The 20,722-nt window shown below is 43.7% G+C and overlaps 1 protein-coding gene and 1 pseudogene across 1 annotated transcript in view; both read left to right on the plus strand.

The window, feature by feature from the left end:
- Positions 1 to 1,825: 1,825 nt before the first annotated feature.
- LOC126215508 (5S ribosomal RNA) lies at positions 1,826 to 1,942 on the plus strand (annotated as a pseudogene).
- A 9,263-nt stretch (positions 1,943 to 11,205) lies between these two features.
- Positions 11,206 to 20,722, plus strand: part of LOC126214980 (guanine nucleotide-binding protein subunit alpha-14-like) — a 104,168-nt gene continuing 94,651 nt past the window's right edge. The window contains exon 1 of the mRNA XM_049941612.1: positions 11,206 to 11,575. Coding sequence (XP_049797569.1) covers positions 11,206 to 11,575 — 370 coding nt within the window. The remainder of the gene's footprint in view (positions 11,576 to 20,722) is intronic.

Raw genomic sequence — 20,722 nt, forward strand, 5'->3', positions numbered from 1 at the left:
AAACAACAACTGGGTGTCAGAGGTAAAAAACGACCTGAACCAGCTCAACATAACACCAGACGCAAGAAACGACCGAGTAAAATTCAGAAACATCGTTGAGAAAAGTAAACTACATGAGATACACTGTGAAAAACGAAAAAGGAACAGGCGTAAAATGGACCGAAGAACGCAAACAAGAGTAGCTGGAAGATGAAAGAAGTTTGGGCGTCCAAAAAGGCAACCAAGATGAAGCCGAAGACATGAAGCCAACTAGAAGCACGGACAGAGGACCGGAAACAGAAACACAGCGAGCGAGTGAGGGAAGTTTGGGAGCAAGGAAGGCAGCAAAAGGAATTGGCCATGTAGTTTAGTCCAGCTGCGCTCTTTAAGGGCAAAACATCAATTTTATATATAAGAGCGCAGTTGGGCTAAACTACATGGCCAACTCACATGGTAAGTATTGTATTTAATTTTTTTAAATATAATCTGCACCAGATGAAAATGTTAAAATATTTTCGTGCATTACTTCAAGATCATCTAATAAAATCGATAATTTTTTATATAGAAGCCTGTGGATTGCTGTGTTATAAAGGTCATGCCCAGAAGACGATGGGCACGAGGTTGAGGAAGTTGAAACAAAGTTTGAGAGCCAAGAAACTTTGTGATGGTAAACCATAAGAGCAGGCTGACAGATGAAAAGATTGATGAACTACAGCAGTATTATGGAATGGCCATTAGAGGTAATACTGAAGGTTTGTTGAAAATGAAGCATGCAGTATGGGCTACCTTCTTCCACAGACTGTCAACTGATGAAGAACCAGTACACCACATTTGCCCTCCTCGACCTGATTCACGGTGCAATTACCGCAATGCACAGTAGTCAAACAGTTCATACAGCCTTAAACATTCCATCGCAGCTGCAGGCATGGATATCTAAAAACCTACTTACAGAGACCTGGGAGACCCTGAATTACTGAAGAAATGGTCAGACTCAAAATCCCAATGAGTCGTTCAATAATCTTATATGGACTCGCTTACCAAAAATCTTTTTTTGGAATGAAGACACTAAAGTAGGGGGTCAGTGATACTGTTATTTCTTTTAATGATGGCAACATTGATAAGGTGGATGTGCTACAGCGTATGGGAATTAATCCTGGAGAAAACTACATCAGAGAACTTGAACGAATGGACAGAGTATGCAGCGCAGTTGGCCACTAAGGAGTCCAGAAAGAAGAAAAGGAGAAAAAACTTGGAATAAGATCAAGAAAACCATATCCAGTATGGTCCAGGGTGCTTCTGAGGCACTAAAAATAAAAAATTAAGCATATATTAAGTGAGTTACAGTCTTTTGAAACTTTAGATGCCGTTCCTGAATATTTAAATTTTCTGTTGCATTTTTCCCAAAATCTCAGAAACTACTTCGGGTAGACTATTCAGATTTTCAGGGAGTAATAACATACATATCCTCAGTCTACTGAACTAAAAGTAGAACACAGTGTTTTGTATAATTAAAATTATTTAGGGTAACGTGAAAAAAGCACAGAAAATTCTAATCGTGTAATTAAAAAATTGTATTTCCGAAAGCAGTGGTTGAAACGTAATTATTGTAGAATGAGATTTCACTCTGCAGCGGAGTGTGCGCTGATATGAAGTTTGGAAGGTGGGAGACGAGGTACTGGCGGAAGTAAAGCTGTGAGGACGGGGCGTGAGTCGTGCTTGCGTAGCTCAGTTGGTAGGGTACTTGCCCGCGAAAGGCAAAGGTCCCGAGTTCGAGTCTCGGTCCGGCACGCAGTTTTAATCTGCCAGGAAGTTTCGTAATTATTGTAGTTCAATAGACTCAGAACATGCCAACGGCTTGCCGCAGTGGTAACACCGGTTCCCGTCAGATCACCGAAGTTAAGCGTCGTCGGGCTGGGTTAGCACTTGGATGGGTGACCATCCGGTCTGCCGAGCGCTGTTGGCAAACTGGGTGCACTCAGCCCTTGTGAGGCAAACTGAGGAGCTATTTGCCGGCCGCTGTGGCCGAGCGATTCTAGGCGCTTCAGTCCGGAACCGTGCTGCTGCTACGGTCGAAGGTTCGAATCCTACCTCGGACATGGATGTGTGTGATGTCCTTAGGTTAGTTACGTTTAAATAGTTCTAAATCTAGGGGACTGTTGACCTCAGATGTAAAGTCCAATAGTGCTTAGAGCAGTTTGAACCATTTGAGGAGCTACTTGACTGAGAAGTAGCGGCTCCGGTCTCGTAAACTGACATACGGCCGGGAGAGCGGTGTGCTGACCACATGCCCCTCCATATCCGCATCCAGTGACGCGTATGGGCTCAGGATGATATGGTGGCCCGTCGGTACTGTTGGGCCTTCCAACGCCTATTCGGACGAACATACAGTTTAATGTACTGTAAAAATTTCAAGTCAATGGCTACAGTGTTTCCTGAAATATAGGGAAGCCAAGTCACAAAATTTAACATTGTCGGAATAGGACATTCCAACTTTCCTTAACGCACAGGGACAATTTTCTTTAATTAATAGTAAAGTTCAGGATTTAATCAATTTGCAAATTTTTAGAAAGATTATAAAACAGGGCCAAATTCATGTTGTATTCTCGCAGGCAGATGTTCAGGAGATTAGATTAAATTAGCTTGGTACTTGTTCCATAGGTCGCCCTTCCTCTGTTACCATCCATAATGCCAATTCCCACACTTTCTACCCCTCTGCAGGTGTGCCCCAGGGCTCTGTCCTCTCCCCTCTCCTCCACCCCCTGTACACGGCAGATAAGCACCAACCCCCCCCCCCTCCCAGTACATCTCTTGCAATATGCTGATGACACCACATTCCTCGCCCTCGCTCCTACCCTCCAACGGTCCCAACGCCTTCTCCAGAATCACCTTGACCTTTTTGCTGCATGGTGTAACCAGTGGCTCCTGAAACTCAACCCTTCCAAGACCCAGGCAATCATCGTAGGTCGTACCACTCGCTCCTTCCGGCACCTGGATTTCTCCCTTACTGTCTGCGCCCGTCCTGTCCGCCTCACCCCCACCCTCTCCTACCTTGGCCCCACCATTGACCGTCACCTCACCTGGATCCCTCATCTCCGCTCCATCCAATCCAAAGCCCACAACCACCTCCGACTCCTCAAACTCCTCTCCGGCCGGACATGGGGGTTGCACCCCACACCTACAAATCCTTAATCCGTCCCATCCTCTGTTATGCCAGTCCTGCCCGGATATCTGCCCCCCCCCCCAAATTCTATAAGTCCCTCCAGATCCTTGAGAGTCATGCACTCCGCCTCGCCTTCCGTATATGCCTCCCATCCCCCACACGGTTCCTCTATGATCTCATTCCTTTCCCCCATCTGCTCCTATTCCTCGAACATATCCGCATCCTCTACACCTCCCGCCGTCTTGAACCCCCTCACCCCCTGGTTGCTCCTCTCCTCTCCGATCCCCGCCCCCTGCCACGACTTCACCATTGTGTCCCCCCTACCCCCCATCTCTACACCCTACATCTCCTTTCCCAAGGTGGCTTCCATCAACTCCCCCTCCCGGATGATGCTCTCTCTCCCTTCATTTATCCCTCCTATCAACTCTGATCCTCACTCCCCCTCCTTTCCTCTGTCCTTTTCCCGGGCTCCCTCTCCCCCCCCCACTTCCATCCTCTTTCTTCCCCACCTCCCCTGTCTTTGCCCCCTTCTCTCCGCCGAGTCCTTTTACATTTCCCTCCTCTGCCTCCTCTCATTCCCTCTCGCATCTGCCCTTCTCCCCCCTTTATTAGTCCTCTCCCTCCTTGGTTCCCCCCCTTTTCGTCTTTTCCTCTCCTCCCTCCTTGTTTTTCCCCCTACTCCAGGTCCCCCCCCCCCCCGCCATCTGCCTTGGATCGGGAGTTCCATCTTTGTGCCGCCATTTTCGTGCAGTGTTCAGTGTTTTACGGTGTGTTTTTCCAGTGAGTGCTCCGTGTTGTGTCTTTTGGGAAGTGTAGCGAACAGCCATCATACTGTCGCTGGGTGTGCTTTTTTTATCTCTTGCGAACAGAAACCAGACTGTCGCCATGTTTTTTAATTGTGTGTCTACTATGTTACTTGTCTGATTCCTGTGTATTTTAACAACATTGCCAACCCCCTTTTGCTTTCTGTTTTCACTTTCCGCATTTTTACGCCATTTTACACTTTAAATCACCATTTTATCGCCTGTTTTTCCTTGTTTCTTTCTTCTTCCTTTTTTTAAAAAAAAAGTCTTTAGGCTGTAGAGCAGCTTAGTAAGCTGCTGCCAGCCCGCCCCCTTCGGGGGGAATTGAAAATCAGTAAAGAAAAAAAAAAGTTCCATAGATCATGAATACGACACTTCGTAATGATGTGGAACGTGTCAGGTTAGTAAAAGGTGTCTATATAAGATGTTACATTACACAAAATATTACATGACACTAAATATTTTTAATTTTTTGCGGGGGTTGGGAAATTACCCACTTACTATATCCAAAAATTCATCTAATGAGTAGGAGTTGCCATTAAGAAATTATTTTAATTTCCTTTTAAATGCTATATGGGTATCTGTCAGACTTTTGATGCTATTAGGTAAGTGACCAAAGACTTTTGTGGCAGCATTATTTACCCCCTTCTGAGCCACAGTTAGATTTAACCTTGAGTAGTGAAGTTCATCCTTTCTCCTAGTGTTGTAGCCATGTACACTGCTATTACTTTTGAATTCGTTCGGATTGTTAACAACAACAACGTTCGGATTGTTAACAACAGGGTGAGACAGACTAACGGGAATACTTGTAATGAACAGTGGCAGCCTCGGGCAGGTGGCAGCACTGCGGGTTCGTGACAGACAGCGAGTAAACAGTCCGCCATTTCAGTATTACAGATCACTGGAACGGACAACAGCGTGTGTTAGTCATAAAAATGTTTTATAAGAACAATGATAGTTTGGTAGCGGCGTAGAGGGAGTTTCGGCGCGTTTATTATTTTGGACGTCATGAACCCGTTCCGTCGAAACACGCGATAACATGTTGCATTAATAACTTTGAAAAGAATGTATCTGCCCTCAAGAAGAAACCAACAGGACAACCGAGAAGTGTGCGTTCTCCAGCGAACATTGATGTTGTACGCGAGTCTGTCTTACGGAGACCACGGCGTTCATTTCGTAAGCAAGCAGCATTGGTTGGAATGTCCTGAGAGAATATTCGCAGAATTCTTCATCTCGATTTAAAATTTCAAGCGTACAAACTACAGATTGTGCAACAATTGAAGGACAACGATTACCGGTTTCGATTAGGATTCTGTCAACAAATGATAGCAAAAATAAACAATGACGATGAATTTCTAAACAAGTTGTGGATCTCAGATGCACATTTTCATCTCACAGGCTATGTGAATAAACAGGAACTACCGTTACTGGACAAACACAAATCCTAATGACGTTCATGACTGCCCTTGACACGCTGCTACAGTAACAGGATGGTGTGTTGTTTCATCACATGGGATTATGGGACCGCCGGCCTGTGTGGCCGAGCGGTTCTAGGCGCTTCAATCTGAAACCGCGCGACCGCTACGGCCGCAGATTTGAATCCTGCCTCGGGCACGGATGTGTGTGATGTCCTTAGGTTAGTTAGGTTTAAGGCCCGTCCACACGTTACGATCTGTCTGCGCAAATGTCTGCGCACATCACATCTGCGCAGACAGATCGTTGCGTGTGGACAGAAGATTTGCACCAACCTGAGGTGTGTGCAAACCTGGAAGTTGGAGTTGGAGGTTTGAGCGAAACCTCTCAAATCTGTGGGTTCAAACCACATCTGCGCAGACAAGTTGGAGCGTGTGGACAAGAGATCGCCGCAAATCTGGCGCGAAACAGCTGTTTGCTCAGTCTAGTGTTTGTGTGCACAGGGCATTAAACTGGCCGATACTCGTCAGTGTTCTAGAGAGTTTGTAAGTGAATTCATTGAAATTTGTAGAAACCACCCACGTTTGTGGAAGATTAAAAGTAAAGAATATAGTGACCGAGACAAAAAGACTGCTGCATACAATGCTCTAATTGAGTTATCCAAAGATCAGAAATCTAGATCTGGTGTAGGAGTAGATCAAGTATACCAGCCAACGTTATGGTATTTTGATCTGCTTGGCTTTCTTACAAGGGAACCTCCCCATCGCACCCCCCTCACACGTACTTATAAGTTGGCACAGTTGATAGGCCTTGGAAAACTGAACACAGGAAGAAGTTGTGTGGAACTATGAAAAAAATAAGCAAAATATACGAACTGAGTAGTTCATGCACAACATAGGCAACATCAAGGAGAACGTGATATCACGAGTGCCGTGGTCGCGTGGTTAGCGTGAGCAACTGCGGAGTGAGAGGTCTTTGGTTCAAGTCTCCCTCGAGTGAAAATTTTAATTTTTTTTATTTTCAGATAATTATTATCTGTCCGTCCGATGCGAGGTAACTGCGCCGTAGTGTGGGGACGCTACACCTAAACAAACTTCGAAACACACGAAGTCAGTCGACTACAACGCACGGAAGAGAGAGTATTCCTCTTAACGAGGCTCCGTGGCTAGCAGTTGACTGTTCGCTACTCTGGGCGAGAGTGCATTAAATACGTGAGATGTATTCCGTGGGCAATATGAATCCAGCAAATATAGCGGACGGACGGACAGATAAAAATTGTCTGAAAATAAAAAATTAAAATCTTCATCCGAGGGAAGACTTGAACCACTGACCTCTTGCTCCGCAGCTGCTCACGCTAACCACGGGACCACGGCGCTCATGAGCTCATGTTATCCTTGATGTTGCATATGCTGCACATGGGCTACTCAGTTTGTATATTTTGCTTATTTTTTTCATAGTTCCGCATAACTTCTTCCTATTTTCTCGATTGATCTGTGTTCGGTTTTTCAAGGCCTATCCACTTTGCCAACTTATAACTAAATCTGAGGGGGGTGCGATGGAGAGGTTCCCTTGTTAGTGATCAAGAAACGCCAAGACCAAGCAGGAGTACAACTGAAGATGAAATTGGAGTGTCAATGTTACCGCCAGCCGTTAATGAGGAGAAATTGCCCTTCTCGTACAAGTATTTTTTTCTCATAATATGAAGGGTTACAAGCTTTAAGAGATAATTATAAGTTTCGACATCCATCCGCAAATAATTTCGCCAGTCGTTAGGTTCGTCCTGCAACTCTCTCAGTAAATTTACGTGAGAAAACTGCTTTCGCTTTAGCAGCCACTGTCTACACCATTTTGCCCGCTTTCTCTGTTTCCTGCGGTTGGTCTGAATGTTTTTTGCAACACAAGTTGCGAACACAGACCACAACAGAACTTCCTCCATTTCTATATTTGAAAATAACTGAATTAAGTGTTTGACGTTTACGGGGAGCGTAGTCGCTTGCCACTGATATTTCTTTTCTGCACCGACAGATGGCGGGCGAGTAGTAGATTGGGGTTTGTGTCGTGTGAACACACCACATTTGCAGCGATCTTTTGCATGCACCGATGTCTGCGCAGACAGATCGTTGCGTGTGGACCGGGCTTTAAGCAGTTCTAGGGGACTGATGACCTGAGATGTTAAGTTCCATAGTGCTCAGAGCCATTTGAACAATTTGATAATCGGACCGCAAATGAACAGGGAAACACAATAACTGTCAATGCCGATCGTTACGTGGAGATGTTACGAAGTTTCGTTACACCTGCACTGAACAACTTTCCAAACGTTCAAGAAGTCTCGTTTCAACAGGACGGAGCGACATCACACGTTGCACGGCAATCAGTGGCATACGTGCGAGAACTGTTTGGCAACGGTGTGGTCTCACGATTCGGGAACATTCCCTGGCTCCCTAAATCGCCAGATTTATCCGTCCCTGATTTTTTTCTTGTGGAGCTACTTCAAGAGGAAGAGCAAAATCTGTAAGAGGTTAAAGTAAAGCACGATTTCCATTTATTTTGTTGCTACTGACCTGGTGAATCTAATAAAACGTGTCCCAGGCGTGTATCTGCAGTAGTTTACCAAAACATCCAGAGAAGCAAAGACGTAATTTCGTAAAATTTTATAAATTACATGGCCCAATTTGTTTCTTAAATTGCACGAAGTTTTCAGCAGAAGAAGTAGGGAATTTAATTTTGGAAATATGATGGTAATAATGTTACCTGAAACTGTATGAATGTGTCAGATAATCTGCTTTTATTAATACCATAGCTCACGTGAATTCATGTTAAACTGTAAAAAACAAAACTAGAGAGAATTACTGTATACTGCGAGAAGTGAGAATTGGCACTAAACAAAGAAAAGTTTGAGGTCGTCCACATGGGTACTAAAAGAAATCCGATAAATTTTGGGTATACGATAAATCGCAGAAATCTAAGGGCTGTCAATTCGACTAAATACCTAGGAATTACAATTACGAGCAACTTAAATTGGGAACACTACACAGATAATATTGTGGGCAAGGCGGACCAAAGACTGCGGTTTGTTGGCAGAACACAAGGAAGATGCGACAAACCCACTAAAGAGACAGCCTACGTTACACTTGTCCGTCCTCTGCTGTAACATTGCTGCGCGGTGTGGGATCCTTAGCAGGTAGGATCGACGGAGGACATCAAAAAGGGCAAAGAAGGGCAGCTCGTTTCGTGTTATCGCGTAATAGGGGTGAGAGTGTGACTGATATGATTCGCGAGTTGGGGTGGCGGTCATTGAAACAAAGGCGGTTTTCTTTGCGGCAGAATCTATTTACGAAATTTCAATCCGAATGCGAAAATATTTTGTTGACACCCACCTACGTAAGGAGAGACGATCATCATAGTAAAATAAGACAAATCAAAGTTCGAACGGAAGGATGTAGGTGTTCCTTTTTCCCACGCGCCATTCGAGTGTGGAATGGTAAAGAAGTAATATGAAAATGGTTAAAAAATGGTTCAAATGGCTCTGAGCACTATGGGACTTAACTTCCGAGGTCATCAGTCCCCTAGAACTTAGAACTACTTAAACCTAACTAACCTAAGGACATCACACACACCCATGCCCGAGGCAGAATTCGAACCTGCGATCGTAGCGGTCGCGCGGTTCCAGACTGTAGCGCCTAGAACCGCTCGGCCACTCCGGCCGGCGAAAATGGTTCGATGAACCCTCTGCCAGACACTTAAGTGTGAATTGCACAGTAACCATGTAGACGTAGAAACTCAGTGTTAAGGAAGTTGTACAGTGTACACACTATTTCACAATACATTCACAATAAATGCTAAAAAATGTCTCCACCGAGTTCAACGTATTTTAGGAAATGACTGAAACAACTCACTAACGGTTGCCAACAATCACATAAACCTTTCTACATTCTTAATGGAAAGTAAACAAATTTACTCGGATAATAATGTTTGCTTCTCTGGATGTACTGGTAAACTACAGCAGATACATATCTGGGATATGTTTTATTCGATTAACCAGACGAATAACAACAAAATAAACGGAAATAGTGCGTTACTTTAACCTTGTACAGTTTTGCGATGGCTTCATATTAGCGAAGTTGCTAAATTTCAGGCAAAATCTTTTATTAGGCGTAACTCCGTAACTAAACGTTTGCGGACCTATGTTTACATCAACTTGTAGAATAACGTATTAAAATACACTACTGGCGATTAAAATTGCTACACCACGAAGATGACGTGCTACAGACGCGAAATTTAACCGACAGGAAGAAGATCCTGTGATATGCAAATGATTAGCTTCTGAGAGCATTCACACAAGGTTGGCACCGGTGGCGACACCTACAACGTGCTCAGATGAGGAAAGTTTCCAACTGATTTCTCATACACAAACAGCAGTTGACCGGCGTTGCCTGGTGAAACGCTGTTGTGATGCTTCGTGTATGAAGGAGAAATGCGTACCATCACGTTTGCAACATTGATAAAGGTCGGATTATAGCCTATCGCGATTGCGGTTTATCGTATCGCGACATTGCTACTCGCGTCGGTCGAGGTCCAATGACTGTTAGCATAATATGGAATCCGTGGGTTCAGGAGGCCAATACGGAACGCCGTGCTGGATCCCAACGGCCTCGTATCACTAGCAGTCGAGATAACAGGCGTCTTATCCGCACGGCTGTAACGGATCGTGCAGCCACATCACAATCCCTGAGTCAACACATGGGGACGTTTGCAAGACAATAACCGTCTGCACGAACAGTTCGACAACTGTTGCAACACGGACTGTCAGCTCGGGGACCATGGCTGCGGTTTCCCCTTGACGCTGTATCACGGACAGGAGCGCCTCCGATGGTGTACGCAACGACGAACCTGGGTGCAATAATGGCAAAACGTCATTTTTTCGGATGAATCCAGGTTCTGTTTATAGCATCACGATGGTCGCATCCGTGTTTGGCGACATCGCGGTGAACGCACATTTGAAGTGTGTATTCGTCATCGCCATACTGTCGTATCACCTCGCGTGATGGTATGGGGTGTCTTTGGTTACACGTCTCGGTCACCTCTTGTTCGCATTGACGGCACTTTAAACAGTGGACGTAACATTTCAGATGTGTTACGACCCGTGGCTCTACCCTTCATTCGATCCCTGCGAAACCCTACATTTCAGCAGGATAATGCACGACCGCATGTTGCAGGTCCTGTACGTGCCTTTCTGGATACAGAAAATGTTCGACTGCTGCCCTGGCCAGGACATTCTCCAGATCTCTCACCAACTGAAAACTTCTGGTCAATGGTGGCCGAGCAACTGGCTCGTCACAATACGCCAGTCACTGCTCTTGATGAACTGTGGTATCGTGTTGAAGCTGCATGGGCAGCTGTACCTGTACACTACATCCAAGCTCTGTTTGATTCAATGCCCAGGCGTACCGAGGCTGTTATTAGGGCCAGAGGTGTTCTGGGTACTGATTTCTCAGGATCTATGCACCCAAATTGCGTGAAAATGTAATAACATGTCAGTTCTAGTATAATATATTTGTCCAATGAATAACCGTTTATCATCTGCATTTCTTCTTGGTGTAGCAATTTTAATGACCAGCCGGCCGCGGTGGTCTAGCGGTTCTAGGCGCTCAGTCAGGAACCGCGCGACTGCTACGGTCGCATGTTCGAATCCTGCCTCGGGCATGGATGTGTGTGATGTCCTTAGGTTAGTTAGGTTTAAGTAGTTCTAAGTTCTAGGGGACTTATGACCACAGATGTTGAGTCGCATAGTGCTCAGAGCCATTTGAACCATTTTTTAATGGCCAGTAGTGTATTTGCATATCTTCGCGAATGACCCTGCGTACGTCGAAAAATTTAGTACTTCTACACCACTGCTCCGATATTGGCTCGACGTGTAAGCGCGAGAGCGAAAATCGCTTTAGGAAGCTGGACGTTGATGTGGAGGATGTAGTGGGGAGTGTAGGCGGCGGCGGAGGTTGCTGCAGGAAGCGGTTTGTCGCTCGACCAGGACAGGGCAGGAGGCGCCAGGATAGAGGAGACGGGCTAGCAGTGCTCGCCGGAGGCGCCACCATGGAAGATCCCGCCTGCTGCAGCCCGCTGCGGATCTACTTCGAGCGCCGGGAGGTGGAGCGCCTGCTCGATCACAGCCGCCGAGCCTACCCGCGGCTCAAGTCGCAGGACGTCAAGACCATCCTGCTAGGTAGGGCCTCTGCTTTCATCCACAGTTGCGAATGGCTCGGGTCCAACTGGAAGTTGCCGTGTCTAACAACCCTACCACAACAAAGGTCAAATATTAATTATGATTGTGGTGCTGCTCACGCTGCTAAATACTGACTTTTTGGGGCAACAACAAAGTTATTATGTGGCAGGTGTCATTAGAGCACAGTTAATAAAGTCATTTCATGTAATAATGAATAAACTAGGCACTCATCTTTTCGTGTTTCCCACGCTGGTCTCGTTGTGAACTCGTGGCTCAATCGTCGAAAATCTAGGTAGTGATGATTCCAACCTCGGATGCAAAGAGGCCTAGGCGTTATTCTGCGATATTCAAAAGTTTTACAGATGTGTTTCATAAACCAGTCCTGAAGATTAAACTTTTGCAAGTTAGGGCAATGGTGATGTAAAAAAGTAATCAGCACTCCGAATTTAAGTTACACTACTTTTTTATTACTTTTGTTGCAATATCACGTAACTCGTTCCAAAACATCACTTCACAATATGAAACATACTTGAAAATATCTTCCTCACTGTTAAAGTTCACATTTCATAAACTGACTACAATTTGCGTCTTTTTAACATGACGACCAAAGCTTGACTCTCTAATAACCGCTTACGCGCCCAAAAATCAGTTACAAGTACGTCAATGATCATAGTGACAAAAGAAAGAATACACATAAGAATAATATCATTGCAATATATACATATCGATGTATCGAAGTACCTGTACATTAATGAAATCAGATCTGTATGTTGCCCAGAAATATGTTAACTATTTTACAGAAACACAGTAGAATATTGCTGGTATCGAGACGTTGAGGTGAGGTGCCGCAATGGTTGCGTAATTCAAGTACCATTGCACGCGGCACACCCCGTTTCACGTGACCGTAGCAAACTAACGAGGACAGGTCCCCAGAGGGGAGATCGACTTTTAAAACTATCTGTACGGTAATCTAGGTTAAGATCTCAGGTACCACACACTGCAGCCATGCGCCCTAGGGTGCCAACTTGTGGAAAAAACTCAGAATTTTTTTTTATACTTGACAGCGTTAAAAGTTGCATTATATAGTCTGGTTGCGTGGTATAATAGGCATGATAATAGCTTAACAGCTTCACGTGCGGAAGATTGTGGGTGTGAATCTCGTGAGGTGCACATTTTTTGTTATTTTTAAATCTTTAACGAAGTTACTTTAATCATCATTTTTATTAAGTTAATTGGTTTTAAATGTATTTTTTTGTTTCTATTCATTTGCCACATTATTTTAATCACTGTACGAACTTTTTCATTTATATCAAAATCGGAATTTTTTTTACTATAAGCGAAATTATATTTATATATTGTTGTTGTTGTTGTTGTGATTCAAAAAATGGTGGAAATGGCTCTGAGCACTATGGAACTTAACATCTAAGGCCATCAGTCGCCTAGAACTTAGAACTACTTAAACCTAACTAACCTAAGGACATCACACACACCCACGCCCGAGGCAGGATTCCAACCTGCGACCGTAGCGGTCGCGCGGTTCCAGACTGAAGCGCCTAGAACCGCTCGGCCATATCAGCCGGCGCGATAAGAGGGGACATAAAAACATAATGAGGGGACACAGAGGGGCTTAAAACATACATGTACATAGAGGCGTTCATTGTGGAACACTTTAAAAAAGTCCACATAAATTTAAAACACAGTTGGCGATTTTTAGCATGCAAAAAACACTGAAGTCACAAGCACGAGTTGTTGTGGTCTTCAGTCCTGAGACTGGTTTGATGCAGCACTCCATGCTACTCTATCCTGTGCAAGCTTCTTCATCTCCCAGTACCTACTGCAGCCTACATCCTTCTGAATCTGCTTAGTGTATTCATCTCTTGGTCTCCCTCTACGATTTTTACCCTCCACGCCGCCCTCCAATACTAAACTGGTAATCCCTTCATGCCTCAGAACATGTCCTACCAACCGGTCCCTTCTTCTAGTCAAGTTGTGCCACAAACTCCTCTTCTCACCAATTCTGTTCAATACCTCCTCATTAGTTATGTGACCTACCCATCTAATCATCAGCATTCTTCTGTAGCACCACATTTCGAAAGCTTCTATTCTCTTCTTGTCCAAACTATTTATCGTCCATGTTTCGCTTCCATACACTCCATACAAATACTTTCAGAAACGACTTCCTGACACTTAAATCTATACTCGATGTTAACTAATTTCTCTTCTTCAGAAACGCTTTCGTTGCCATTGCCAGTCTAGATTTTATATCCTCTCTACTTCAACCACATCAGTTATTTTGCTCCCCAAATAGCAGAACTCCTTTACTACTTTAATTGTCTCATTTCCTAATCTAGTTCCCTCAGCATCATATATTATAATATTCAATTGTTTGAAAATTCCAATCTATCAGTTAAAAAACGGAAGACGAAATAATGTATTTATATCTGTGCAGTGGTGTGAAAAACGTATTTTTGTTACCAGATGTGCCTTTTTCTTGCATGGTAGTCGTCATATAAATTTAAATGAAAGACAGGTTTTTAAGTAAAGCGTAATGCAAGCAAAATGAGGATTATATATATATATATATATATATATATATATATATATATATATATATATATATATATATATATATATATAGGTAACAAATTTGAAACGGTTTCCCTACTGTACTTACGCCATAGAACTCCAGAAGATCGTTCTGGTCTAAGACTGAAAGGACCCAATTTATTACTGCATGCAAGTCGTACCTTTTCTAATGCACCCTGGTCTTCGAAAATTTTCTTATTTGCTCTGTCATCCAATGTGAGGCGCTCAACTCTAACATTAATCCTGTATACATATGTGACTACTTTATTAATTATTACAGATTCGTATTTGTTAGCAAAAAACTTAAATACATCGGTTATATCATAATGACGTAAAGTACTGAAGTTGATGGCATTTTCATCATATTTCTCGGTGGCGCCCATTTTTCCATATTCAAACCCGATTGTGTATATTCTGATCGCCATTTGCACATTCGTCCAAAATATGGTCTAGTTAGAATCGTCCGTCGGCGTATCCAACGCCTCGGTCGTGCACGGCGAACCCTGCCCATCATCCTCATCCGACGAGAGGCATATAATTTCCTCCGGGGCCTCCACATCCGACCAGTTACAGGTCGTCCTTCAACTATACGTTTCAAAATCGAGGCATATGGACGCCATCTAAGCCACCCGAATTCGTCAAAGACAATAACATTGTGAACACGGGGGTCATAACCACCAAATCCGAATTCGGAACAGAATGGCAGATAGATATGTTGCTTACGTGACAAGACATTTTCTATTAACGTAGACTTGCCGATATTTGTGTCCCCGTACAAATATAATTGTTTTTTACGCACCACTTTGGACCGAAAGGCCTCATTGTACCAACAGACCACACGCCCCGCCCAGCCATTGTACTGTAAATGGCACTCCGACAATGACCTTACGATAAGCTTCTTAGCCTGGAACGATTCAAAATATTTTTCTATGAAACGAATACGGGACCAATTATTAACTAAAAACGGATCAGTGTAATCAATAAAAGTAGCATTATATAGTCTGGTTTTTTATATATATATACACTCCTGGAAATGGAAAAAAGAACACATTGACACCGGTGTGTCAGACCCACCATACTTGCTCCGGACACTGCGAGAGGGCTGTACAAGCAATGATCACACGCACGGCACAGCGGACACACCAGGAACCGCGGTGTTGGCCGTCGAATGGCGCTAGCTGCGCAGCATTTGTGCACCGCCGCCGTCAGTGTCAGCCAGTTTGCCGTGGCATACGGAGCTCCATCGCAGTCTTTAACACTGGTAGCATGCCGCGACAGCGTGGACGTGAACCGTATGTGCAGTTGACGGACTTTGAGCGAGGGCGTATAGTGGGCATGCGGGAGGCCGGGTGGACGTACCGCCTAATTGCTCAACACGTGGGGCGTGAGGTCTCCACAGTACATCGATGTTGTCGCCAGTGGTCGGCGGAAGGTGCACGTGCCCGTCGACCTGGGACCGGACCGCAGCGACGCACGGATGCACGCCAAGACCGTAGGATCCTACGCAGTGCCGTAGGGGATCGCACCGCCACTTCCCAGCAAATTAGGGACACTGTTGCTCCTGGGGTATCGGCGAGGACCATTCGCAACCGTCTCCATGAAGCTGGGCTACGGTCCCGCACACTGTTAGGCCGTCGTCCGCTCACGCCCCAACATCGTGCAGCCCGCCTCCAGTGGTGTCGCGACAGGCGTGAATGGAGGGACGAATGGAGACGTGTCGTCTTCAGCGATGAGAGTCGCTTCTGCCTTGGTGCCAATGATGGTCGTATGCGTGTTTGGCGCCGTGCAGGTGAGCGCCACAATCAGGACTGCATACGACCGAGGCACACAGGGCCAACACCCGGCATCATGGTGTGGGGAGCGATCTCCTACACTGGCCGTACACCACTGGTGATCGTCGAGGGGACACTGAATAGTGCACGGTACATCCAAACCGTCATCGAACCCATCGTTCTACCATTCCTAGACCGGCAAGGGAACTTGCTGTTCCAACAGGACAATGCACGTCCGCATGTATCCCGTGCCACCCAACGTGCTCTAGAAGGTGTAAGTCAACTACCCTGGCCAGCAAGATCTCCGGATCTGTCAACCATTGAGCATGTTTGGGACTGGATGAAGCGTCGTCTCACGCGGTCTGCACGTCCAGCACGAACGCTGGTCCAACTGAGGCGCCAGGTGGAAATGGCATGGCAAGCTGTTCCAGAGGACTACATCCAGCATCTCTACGATCGTCTCCATGGGAGAATAGCAGCCTGCATTGCTGCGAAAGGTGGATATACACTGTACTAGTGCCGACATTGTGCATGCTCTGTTGCCTGTGTCTATGTGCCTGTGGTTCTGTCAGTGTGATCATGTGATGTATCTGACCCCAGGAATGTGTCAATAAAGTTTCCCCTTCCTGGGACAATGAATTCACGGTGTTCTTGTTTCAATTTCCAGGAGTACATATATATATATATATATATATATATATATATATATATATATATATATATATATATATATAACCAGACTATATAATGCAACTTTTAACGCTGTCAAGTATCAAAAAAAATTCTGAGTTTTTTCCACAAGTTGGCACCCTAGGGCGAATGGCTGCAATGTGTGATACCTGAGATCTTAACCTAGATTACCGTACAGATAATTTTACAAGTCGATCTCTCCTCTGGGGACCTGTCCTCGTTAGTTTCCGGTGCGCCAGGATACAATGAACCTGCGCGGTTCCGGACTGAATCGCCTAGAACCGCTCGTCCACAGCGGCCGGCGTCTAGGATTCCCTGGAATGGATATCTTGCCAGTATCAATGTCGATAACAGGCAAAAATCATCGAGATACTTGATTCCTGGAATGTACTAATTGTCTACATACAATTTCTTTTGTTTTGTACCATGTTTTTTCGTCCACATTATTGCGTTAATTATATATATATATATATATATATATATATATATATATATATATATATATATATATATATATATAAATCGGAATCATTACATGAAATTAATTAAAAACACATGAACATAGATTTCAAGTAGAGAAAAAAAATCATAGGAAGAAAAATGAGAGCAAATGAAGAAGTTGACGCTGTGATTAAAATTACGTGACAAAGGAACTGAATTAAAAATTATATTTGAATCAATTAGTTGATAAAAAAAATGATGATCAAACTCATTTTGATAAAGATTTAAAATTAAAAGAAATACTACACTTGACGCGATTCGAATCCACCACATTCTATATGCCAAACTGATTTCCTATCCATTACACCATACAAACATACTGCATAACGTAATTTTTAACGCTAATGAGTGTCACACAAAATTGCGATACATATTAGTTTTCGTCAATTACTCGCAAGCGAGGGCCCACAAGGGTGAATGGCTGCGGTGTGTTATACCTGGGATCTTAATCTACATCACTCTATAGATGGTTTGAAAACGTTGACCGCACCGCTGGGGACCTCTCCTTGTAAGAATGGGAGAAACCTCCCGGTGAAATCCGATACCGGTATTGTACAAAAAGACAGTATCGGTTGCAAAGTTATTTTTAATACAAATAACGCGTTTCGTCTCGTTAATGCTTCCTCGTGCTATGTAAGAGAGAAACAAGGATGCAATTACACAAAACTGCAAGAAAAGGGGCATGGTTCTTAGCTGCCCTAAACTTTTAAAAATTATTTAAAAAACTTTAAAAAGTGAATTAAGACTACGAAAGCTGTCAAAGTTTTACATAACACTGGCTGGTAGGGCGGTTTGTGAAAAAGACGGTAAAGAACCATCAAAAGGAAGACAACTCATACATTTATCCCCGTTATTATCCTTCCTAGTTTATACACTTGGTTTTGTCCCAGTGTGTCTTGTTCGACGCTTCTTCCTTTAGATGGTTTGTTACCATCGCTTTCACTAACATCCCCACCAGCCGGTGATAAGCAATGCACGGATATCCTTTCGTGAGTGCTAATTTGCTTTTTTAAAATTTTTTAAAATAGTTTTTAAAGTTTTATCGCCAATTTATAATAATATACGTTAACATGTAATTTTATATAATTACATCCTTGGTTTTCCTTTTCTTTCACAAAATTTCAGTAATCCTAAACATGGAGAATGTTGTTGTTGTGGTCTTCAGTCCTGAGACTGGTTTGATGCAGCTCTCCATGCTACTCTATCCTGTGCAAGCTTCTTCATCTCCCAGTACCTACTGCAACCTACATCCTTCTGAATCTGCTTAGTGTATTGATCTCTTGGTCTCCCTCTACGATTTTTACCCTCCACGCTGCCCTCCAATGCTAAATTTGTGATCCCTTGATGCCTCAAAACATGTCCTACCAACCGATCCCTTCTTCTAGTCAAATTGTGCCACAAACTTCTCTTCTCCCCAATCCTATTCAATACCTCCTCATTAGTTATGTGATCTACCCACCTTATCTTCAGCATTCTTCTGTAGCACCACATTTCGAAAGCTTCTATTCTCTTCTTGTCCAAACTATTTATCGTCCATGTTTCGCTTCCATACACTCCATACAAATACTTTCAGAAACGACTTCCTGACACTTAAATCTATACTCGATGTTAACAAATTTCTCTTCTTCAGAAACGCTTTCGTTGCCATTGCCAGTCTAGATTTTATATCCTCTCTACTTCGACCATCATCAGTTATTTTACTCCCTAAATAGCAAAACTCCTTTACTACTTTAAGTGTCTCATTTCCTAATCTAATCCCCTCAGCATCACCCGATTTAATTTGACTACATTCCATTATCCTCGTTTTGTTTTTGTTGATGTTCATCTTATATCCTCCTTTCAAGACACTGTCCATTCCGTTCAACTGCTCTTCCAAGTCCTTTGCTGTCTCTGACAGAATTACAATGTCATCGGCGAACCTCAAAGTTTTTACTTCTTCTCCATGAATTTTAATACCTACTCCGAATTTTTCTTTTGTTTCCTTTACTGCTTGCTCAATATACAGATTGAATAACATCGGGGAGAGGCTACAACACTGTCTCACTCCTTTCCCAACCACTGCTTCCCTTTCATGCCCCTCGACTCTTATAACTGCCGTCTGGTTTCTGTACAAATTGTAAATAGCCTTTCGCTCCCTGTATTTTACCCCTGCCACCTTCAGAATTTGAAAGAGAGTATTCCAGTTAACGTTGTCAAAAGCTTTCTCTAAGTCTACAAATGCTAGAAACGTAGGTTTGCCTTTTCTTAATCTTTCTTCTAAGATAAGTCGTACGGTTAGTATTGCCTCACGTGTTCCAACATTTCTACGGAATCCAAACTGATCTTCCCCGAGGTCCGCTTCTACCAGTTTTTCCATTCGTCTGTAAAGAATTCGTGTTAGTATTTTGCAGCTGTGACTTATTAAACTGATAGTTCGGTAATTTTCACATCTGTCAACACCTGCTTTCTTTGGGATTGGAATTATTATATTCTTCTTGAAGTCTGTGGGTATTTCGCCTGTCTCATACATCTTGCTCACCAGATGGTAGAGTTTTGTCATGGCTGGCTCTCCCAAGGCCACCAGTAGTTCTAATGGAATGTTGTCTACTCCCGGGGCCTTGTTTCGACTCAGGTCTTTCAGTGCTCTGTCAAACTCTTCACGCAGTATCTTATCTCCTATTTCATCTTCATCTACATCCTCTTCCATTTCCATAATACTGTCCTCAAGTACATCGCCCTTGTATAAACCCTCTATATACTCCTTCCACCTTTCTGCCTTCCCTTCTTTGCTTAGAACTGGGTTGCCATCTGAGCTCTTGATATTCATACAAGTGGTTCTCTTATCTCCAAAGGTCTCTTTAATTTTCCTGTAGGCAGTATCTATCTTACCCCTAGTGAGACAAGCCTGTACATCCTTACATTTGTCCTCTAGCCATCCCTGCTTAGCCATTTTGCACTTTCTGTCGATCTCATTTTTGAGACGTTTGTATTCCCTTTTGCCTGCTTCATTTACTGCATTTTTATATTTTCTCCTTTCATCAATTAAATTCAATATTTCTTCTGTTACCCAAGGATTTCTATTAGCCCTCGTCTTTTTACCTACTTGATCCTCTGCTGCCTTTACTACTTCATCCCTCAGAGCTACCCATTCTTCTTCTACTGTATTTCTTTCCCCCATTCCTGTCAATTGTTCCCTTATGCTCTCCCTGAAACTCTCTACAACCTCTGGTTCTTTCAGTTTATCCAGGTCCCATCTCCTTAAATTCCCACCTTTTTGCAGTTTCTTCAGTTTCAATCTGCAGTTCATAACCAATAGATTGTGGTCAGAATCCACATCTGCCCCTGGAAATGTCTTACAATTTAAAACCTGGTTCCTAAATCTCTGTCTTACCATTATATAATCTATCTGATACCTATTAGTATCTCCAGGATTCTTCCAGGTATACAACCTTCTTTTATGATTCTTGAACCAAGTGTTAGCTATGATTAAGTCATGCTCTGTGCAAAATTCTACAAGGCGGCTTCCTCTTTCATTTCTTCCCCCCAATCCATATTCACCTACTATGTTTCCTTCTCTCCCTTTTCCTGCTGACGAATTCCAGTCACCCATGACTATTAA

Source organism: Schistocerca nitens, chromosome 12 (genome assembly GCF_023898315.1).
Source record: "Schistocerca nitens isolate TAMUIC-IGC-003100 chromosome 12, iqSchNite1.1, whole genome shotgun sequence".
Classification (NCBI taxonomy): domain Eukaryota; kingdom Metazoa; phylum Arthropoda; class Insecta; order Orthoptera; family Acrididae; genus Schistocerca; species Schistocerca nitens.